At 41.6% G+C, this 8368-nt stretch overlaps 1 protein-coding gene across 1 annotated transcript; it reads left to right on the forward strand.

Annotated features, from left to right (window-relative positions):
* The first annotated feature begins 2178 nt into the window (after positions 1-2178).
* On the forward strand, positions 2179-8358 carry BLZF1 (basic leucine zipper nuclear factor 1). Its single transcript, XM_009082967.1, has 6 exons — positions 2179-2215; positions 3547-3983; positions 4585-4784; positions 6376-6504; positions 7068-7287; positions 8151-8358. Exons 1-6 carry the CDS (start codon positions 2197-2199, stop codon positions 8334-8336), a joined length of 1191 nt encoding a protein of 396 aa, XP_009081215.1. The 5' UTR covers positions 2179-2196; the 3' UTR covers positions 8337-8358.
* The last annotated feature ends 10 nt before the right edge of the window (positions 8359-8368 follow it).

Raw genomic sequence — 8368 nt, forward strand, 5'->3', positions numbered from 1 at the left:
GTGACTCGGCCGCGCTGCTCGTCGTGCGTTGGGGTCTGCGGGGCTCGGCCGTAGCGAGAAGTGATGTGGTTACTGATGCAACAGCAAAGGAATCTTGCGTAGGGAGATCAGAGAATCGTATGAATCGTAGAATCAACCGGGTTGGAAGAGACCTCAAGGATTATCGAGTCCAACCCTACCGTGGTTACCAGACCATGGCACTAAGTGCCACATCCAGTCTCAGCTTGAAAACCTCCAGGGATGGTGAATCCACCACCTCCCTGGGCAGCACATTCCAATGCCTGAGCACTCTTTCTGTAAAAAATCCCTTACTAATATCCAACCTAAACCTCCCCTGGCAGAGCTTGAGTCTGTGCCCTCTTGTCCTGCTGCTGGTTGCCTGGGAGAAGAGACCAACCCCCACCTGACTACAACCTCCTGTCAGGGAGTTGCAGAGGGTGATAAGGTCTCCCCTGAGCCTCCTCTTCTCCAGGCTGAACACCCCCAGCTCCCTCAGCCTCTCCTTATGGCACTTGTGCTCGAGTCCCTTCACCAGCCTCGTTGCTCTTCTGGTGTAGTAAAGGGGGGGAGGAGGAGGTGTGAAGAGGCTCACACTGCCTCTGCACATAACAGTATTATAACATGAACAGTGAAGGAGCAGGATCATCAGTAGGTGGTCTCAGATGAAGCAGTTAAGCCCAAATGCTCATAATCAGTCTATTCTATTGAGTATTCTTGCCTCTTTCTGAGCAGCTACACTTTCATCCTCCTCATTCTCCTCAAGAGATCCTCAATAAAAAGGAATGAACAGCAGTGGTGTTTAACACATAATGCTATCAAATAAGCAAACCCACAACTCCAGTTGTAGAATTAACAGATGGTGAGACATGTAGTTTGATAAAGCTCAAGGTGTTTCTTTTGTTTTCAAATGTTCATAATCAGTCTTGTATTGAGCATTCTTGCCTCTTTCTGAGCAGCTACACTTTCATCTTCCTCATTCTCCTCAAGTGAGTAGAGATCCTCAATCAAAAAGGAATGAACAGCAGTGGTGTTCAACACATAATGCTATTAAATAAATAAACACACAACTCCAGTTGTAAAATTGACAGATGGTGAGACATACAGTTTGAGAAAGGTCAAGGTGTTTCTTTTGCCTTCTGTTCATCACAAAAGACAAACCTGCCTTCCATGAAACAAATCTAGAAAGCTGAAAGTCATGTGTCCACTGCTACCACTGTCTTTGCAGGGCAGAGAGCTTTAACAATTGAAGTCAAAAGAATTGTGTTGTTAAGCCTTTTCAGTTAGTGGTATAGTGAAAGGAAACAAGGGCTCTGGGAATATCCCTTGAATCCTGGGGAGAGCTCGAGGGGAAAAAACCCAAACAAACTAAACAGGGATATACCGGTCTCAAACTAATGTGCTGACAGATGCTAGAAAAGGGGGCCGAGTGACCTGTAGAACTGAGAGTGGGTGGACCTGTGTATAGAGGTGGCAATGGTCAATAGCATTGGAGGATAAGGGAGAAAACAGCCAGGATGGTAGCTGGGCCAAACTGGAAGTAAACTTTTGCTGTTAGGTTAAACTAAGCATGTGCAGCCACTCAGGGCACTGACTCCTGCTTTTGACTGAGAATTGGCACTATCAAAAATGTTGTGTTAGCAAGCAGGACTAAAGCAATTGTGTAACTGTGCACTTGCCATCATTTCTACTTTACCTCTTGGTCTGTTTTAAGAACAGTGTGGGATTTACCTTTCTTCTGGTCCTGAGACTATTTTAGGTTATCTCTGCATGGTCATGCAGTTGTCCTCTGGAAGTGTTACAGGCCTTTAAAGGGTAAGATGAGGGCTCACTGAAAGAAGGAGGGAGACCAGAAGAGAAATCTGAGGAATGGAGACTGGAACTGGATGAGGAGCAAGAGAAAGGAGCTGTAAGTGCAGCTCTTGTGAGAAAAAAAGAAACAAGTGCCAGAAGTCTCACAGCCTTCTCCTTTTAAATTGTTGGGTCTTGGATTAGTTTTTATCATTTTGGGGGTTTTCCCACCTGCTTTGTTGTGGGTTTTTTCACTGTGCTACTGACCTGGAGTTTAGAGGTTCTACTAGAAAATAGGATAATCCAAGATTAACTGTCACTGTTACCTTGCTAAAGATTTTTTCCATCTCTCTTCCTCATTTCTTCCTCAGACATACCTAGTTGGAAGAGCTGACTGCTAAAGAGAAAATGACATCTCTAGAAAAAGGTAGGTTGTTCATATGACATCTAAGCAGAGTGGATTAAAAGCAAAACTTGAATTCTGAGCACCAGAGTTATGCTGTATGCCAGGCTCCATTCGTTTAAACTTACTGCTTTTATGTAGCTCTGAGGAAGTAGTTTTGTGACTTCATTATTGCAGTGAAAACCAGAGCTGACTCGGTGGAACAGTTAATTGAATCTAGTTTTTCTAATCTAGATTTGTATTGAAAGGTAAGTTTGTCACTAGTACTGTCATCTCTGTATACACTTGTCTGTCAGTCCTCCTCTGGTATTTAGAACCTGTTTATACTGATTCAGCTAACTTGAAAGTAGGGCAAGGTAATGGTGTTACTACAGCACTTTTGAAATGCACTATTTGGATAAAGGACACAGGCTCACATCACTGCCTGCAGTAGAAGGGAAAAAGCAGTATGTGTAGCCACGTTCTAAGAAACTTTCTAGTTCTCACCCATTGTGAGGAGACTTTGCTACAATAATAATTCATTCAGCTGAAAACGTAGTGAACTTAATTAAAATGAATTTCAGTGAGTGTCATGCATATTGGGGACTTCAGAGCAGAACGCAGCATGGCTGGGAACACTGGTTAGAAATGATGCAGAACTGGCCTGTTGGCTTTTCTTAAACCTTCACTTGGACAACTAAAACCCGTTAGATAGTACTTATAAGTCTGCTAAATTCTAAAGGTGTTAGCAGGTGTGAAGCTAATAGCTGCTTTTCATTTAGTTCTTGCTTTCAAAATGAAACTGCCCTGATTCTGTCAGCTCCCAAAACCTGATTTTGCTTTCAGCCTCTGAGTAATATCAAGTTTTTTCCAAGCGCTTTTTTTTGTGTCTGCATTTAATCTTGTATGGCAGCAGAAAATTAAAATTTATGCCATTCAGATCAGTGTTTGTTTTGTACTGCTAGTACTAATGAGCAATGCACATTTGAGCAGGGACTTATTTGAGTAAGAACTTACTGTGAGGGTGGTGAGGCACTGGAACAGATTGCCCAGAGAAGCTGTGGATGCCCCATTCCTGGAAGTGTTCAAGGCCAGGCTGGATGGAGCTCTGAGCAACCTGGTCTAGTGAAGGTATCCCTGCCCATGGCAGGGGGGTTGGAACTAGGTGATCTTTAGCATGCATCTCAACCCAAACCATTTTATGTCTTTTCTGACTTGTGCTTGATAACTGCTTCTGCAATGACTATTTCACACATGCAGTGTACGATTAAAATCTGCAACTCTGAATTACAGAAATTAAGTGAGGAGTTACCATGAGACTATAACCAAGTGAAAGGTGGCAAACCTCCCCTCCACTATTTCTAAATTTTCTACAGATGATGCCTCATCACCCATCCGAGGACCTGGAGATGGCATGGAAACGGATCAAACAGCTGAATCGGTGGAAGTTCCTACTGGAGCCAACACTACCAACCATCACATCCACCACAGCCCGCACAAAAAGACAGCATCTTCCCTGAGTCCTGGAGTTCTGCAGCTGGGGAAAGTGCACACGGATAAATCAGTGGAGATTGAAGCTATTCGCATATTAGTCCCCAAAGCAGCTATCACCCATGTTGTTCCAACTAAAAATGCTAAGGTAGCTAAATCTGCGGGACATAAAGGAGACACTTTCCATCAGTCAGATGGAGCTGCAGATCCCAAAAAAGAACAGATAGACCTGAAAAATGCAATCGAAAAGCTAAAGAATTCAGAAAAGCGGTTGTTGCAGGATAAAGAAGGGCTCTCTAATCAGCTGCGTGTACAGACAGAGGTAAGAAATTAAAGGTATTTTCTCTCACACAGCTGGAGTATTTTGGTTTATACAAGCAGTTAGTGAATGTGACCAAAGAGAACTGCTATGACACTCTAGCCTTGAAACAAAGTTTCCCTTTTTGAACTTATCAGCTAAGATGCAGAGTAGAACTACATCAAAGTAATCTGGTGCTGGTTCTCTGACAACAGATGGAAGAATCAAAGGTTTGAAACTGGGAGAAACACATTAGAAGGTTGCAGGGAAATGAATCTTTCATGAGGAAAGATTTTGTTCCTCGACTACTAAGTGAAACATGTTATGCCACAGAATGAGTGACTATAATTTTCTACATACTAGATCTGTGGATGTCTTGTCTAATCCTTGGTTGTCTTACTGAATCAAGAGTGGAATACTACTGAAACTTTTTTACTTGTAGCAAGGCCTTCATTCTTCCTCTTTGGCTCTGTTACAATTTAAAGAACGTGTTAAACTTGCATCCCATTCTGGAAAGAGAAAGACAATTTCTTGTTCCAATTTGCAATAACTTGCACTGCATTCTGGAAGCAGAAGGTGTTTTGTTCTCTGTTGATAGTTACAAGACAGTCTGGTCTAATTCTAGGTGAATCGGGAGCTGAAGAAATTACTTGTTGCTTCTGTTGGGGATGATCTGCAGTACCACTTTGAACGGATGGCTCGAGAGAAAAACCAGCTGATCCTAGAAAACGAAGTCCTGGGCCGGAATTTGTCTCAATTGTCTGAACAGTTGGAGCGCATGTCCATACAATGCGATGTGTGGCGAAGCAAATTCCTAGCAAGCAGGTATTCCCTCTTACAGAGCTCTCATAACAGCATTCTCCCTCAGGCTTTCAGCACACACAGTCATTGCATTGTGTAGCCAGAGCACAGCCACAAGAGCTATGCTGACACCCACTATGGAATTTGAATATACACAAAAGGTGTAAAGAAAGTAAACTCCTTGTAAGTCTGAATAGCCCTGATTTTCAAAGGTAATGCACTGAGTCCTAAACATCCTAAAATCTTAACTGCAGTTCTTGTTAACACAGCAAGAGAAGTTCTTAATTCTGATAAACTGTGTGTAGTTTATAAATGCCTTCCAGGACAGCTGTCTTGACTTTTCTTAAAGGTAATTAGCTTGATTTTCATCCCCAACCCCCAAAATCACACAATCATTCATTTGTGAAGAAGTTGATTTGGTGAAGAGTTCAGCTTATAGTGATTCAGGGATCTAGTATGGAAAAAATAGTAGAGGGATCGCTTCATCAGACATAGAATCACAGAATTTTAGGGGTTGGAATGGACCTTACAGGTGGTGTTACACTGGTCGTGTTACTGCTCAGAGCCCTATGTTACTTCTGTAACCATAAAAGCTGGTCTGAAAGTCAAAAGTCTTATTTGACAATGGATTGGACTTTTAACTTGCTAAGTTTAGTTGTGTTACTGGATCAGTAAATAGTCTTACAGGATTTTTAATTTTCTACTGTAACATTGACATAACTGACATAATGCTTACTGCATATTGCAAGAGACCTTACTGCTTGAAGAAAATGGTAATAGATGCAGTCTCCTCCCTTTAAGTTGCTGGGCTTAAGAAGTTTGAGCATATTGGGTGAACGATGAGTACTTGTAAGTCCTAAATATGCAAGAGTTACTATCCTAACTTTGTCTTGTAAGCATTAACAGGAGTTCTGAGATCAGGGATGCGAGTCCCAGCAATGTGCTTAGAGTAACACTCTTGTATATTGTAATGTTCTGGTTGATTTTTGTCTCAGATTTCTACCTGGTGGTTGTTTAAACAGCATTCTGTGTTTTTGCATTTGGAATATCACAGGCATTTGAAATGCCTGCTGGAGAGGCCAGTGTCAAGCCTCATGGTATAGCAAAATGTGAAGACAGCTCTCGTTTGTAGCTCTTAAATGCTCATATCTGGCATCCAGTTATTGCCCCTGAGAGAGGCAAAGAGGTAAATGAATGCAGTCTATAGCCATAGCTGTCACCTTTAGAGATGAGTGTGAACAGGTGTGGTTACAGCATACTTGGGAGAATTGTTAGTAGAACAAAAATTTATTTAGCTTTCTTCCTCAGGATCCTCTTCCACAGTGTTCACTTACCCAAGGTATTTTGAAATGTCTGTTACTAGACTTGTATTGTGACATAAGATTGTTTAAACTCAGCGAGTCAAAACATAATCCTGCACTTGTGTTGACTGTAGTTAAACAGAATTTGTTCTTAATACATGTCCTTTGTAATTAGGTTGATAGAGGCTCTGCATGGGGGAGGGGAGAGAGAACAGCAGCTTAATCCTTTGAGCTGACAAATGATGGTCTGTAGTAGAATAAAGGTGACTTTCAAGCTGTTCACTTACACTGCTGACTGGAGATTTCTTTTGCAGGGTAATGGCTGATGAGCTAACCAATACCAGAGCAATTCTTCAGCGTCAAACCAGGGACGCGCAAAGTGCAATCCAGGACTTGCTGAATGAACGTGATCAGTTTCGTCAAGAGATGATTGATACACAGAAGTATAATTTTTCTAATCCAGACTACCTCTTTGCCAACTTCATTTCTGTCAGTTTATTCTAGGACAGAGAAAAATCAAGTAACTTCTCCCTGTTCCAGTGACATTCAACAAAAATCAATTATGCTGATGTATAGCACAGTCAGTTTTCAGTTTTAGAGGTAAAAGAGTGAAAGTAATGTAATTCTTCATTCCCTGGAGGTGTGAGGTCTTAGGGGTAATAAACTGTAAAACTGACATCCCTTACATCCTCAGGTTTTCTCTATTGAATCACTTACTGCCTTGACGTCAAGTCTCCCCCATCTCCTTCCAAAACATAGAGGTTCTTCTACCTACATCGACTTTTTAGTGCTTATCCTGCCAGATGTCAAGTAAGCTTTACCAGTATTAAAGTACTGTGGTGGTGAGAGCTTGCCTTGGAGAACAGCCCATTTGTCTCCTTGTTTTTAAACACCTTTTTCTGACTGTACAGTAAGTCTTGGGAAGAGATGATTCCTCTGAAGTGTGCTGATTATAGCAGTATAGAGTACAAAACCCACTAACAGTGCTTCTTTCCTTTCTGCACAGGCTGCTGGAGGAGCTCATGGTTTCTCTTCAGTGGGGGAGACAGCAGACATACTATCCTAATGCCCAGCCTTACACTACAACAGAGCTAGCAGCTGTGAATTGTAAGCTAGCTAAAGCTGTAAGCTCACATCTTCTGGGAGATGTTGGCAATAACAGTCCAAAAAAGACTTCAGCAGCTGTGGAGTTTTGCAATACCCCTGCCGAGAAAATGGCTGAAATGGTAAGAACTCTTGATACATGTCTGTCAGCACAGAGGCTTCTTTCCAGAAAGAAACACCTTGCTTCATGTTTAACTACTTAATACTTTGCCTTTTTTTTGAAACTGTATGCAGGGGGAACATGCTGAATACAGCTGTTTCCCTCACTTTTAAAAAAAAAAAAAAAAGACAATCCCTGCCCCAAAAGCCTCACACAAACAAAAAACCCACAAAACCAAACCAACCAACCTAGAAGAATAAGCAGAACAATAATGTGATGGTACATACTGATTCCTTCTTTGTTCCTAGCACCACAAATGACTGGGTCAAATTTTGTCTAAAGTTAGCTTGTCAGGAGGAAGCCAACTGAAAATACTTAGATGAATTTAAAAACTGAGTGGGAGAAGAAATTCAGGTGGGAATAAGTCGGCACTTCAGCAGTTGTTTCTGTTGCTAAAAATCAGCTCTGTTGAAAGTGGGTGGAAACACAGAGGGGAAACTGTATGATTATCTTTCAAGATAAGGTTCTGCTACAAGAAGCTTGGTGTTTAAATAGGAAACTAGACTCAAGTTTGGTCTGGAAGCAGTTCAGTAATAGTTGAGCAGCAGGAGGCTCACAGTGCCTAGCAATCTGTTGTTCTTGCCTGGTTTTGCTTAAGTTTTCTAACATATACATACCTTGTATTTCTGATGAACATTACTAATTTAACAACAGTACTTAGTGACTTTATATTAAGGTTCTGCATAAATGGATATTTAATTTTCAACTTGGAAACAAATGAAAAATTGCTTTTGAGCAGAAATCCTCCCTAGCTGTTAGAGAAGCTGAAAAAAACCTCATTAAACTTAATAGAAGTATTTTCAGTCTCAGTTGTTCCATCCTTAGGTGCTCCGTGTACTGGATCCAGCTGCACATACAGAAACATCAGCAGAAGTTTCTTTTTCTGAGACTTCTCCATCTTCCTTTCTTTCCACAAAGAAGAATATTGGAAGGTTTCACCCATATACACGATATGAAGATGTGACCTTCAATTGCTGCAGTCACTGTCAAGGAGAGCTGATAGCCCTTTAAAAGCTCGGGCAAGGCAACTGCATGTGTCCTCC

This window comes from Acanthisitta chloris, unplaced genomic scaffold, assembly GCF_000695815.1.
Source record: "Acanthisitta chloris isolate BGI_N310 unplaced genomic scaffold, ASM69581v1 scaffold34920, whole genome shotgun sequence".
In the NCBI taxonomy this organism is placed as follows: Eukaryota; Metazoa; Chordata; class Aves; order Passeriformes; family Acanthisittidae; genus Acanthisitta; species Acanthisitta chloris.

Coding starts and splice junctions, on each gene's coding strand:
- BLZF1 (XM_009082967.1), top strand. Junction 4,785..6,375: donor AGCAAATTCCTAGCAAGCAG/GTATTCCCTCTT, acceptor TTTCTTTTGCAG/GGTAATGGCTGATGAGCTAA. Junction 6,505..7,067: donor GAGATGATTGATACACAGAA/GTATAATTTTTC, acceptor CTTTCTGCACAG/GCTGCTGGAGGAGCTCATGG.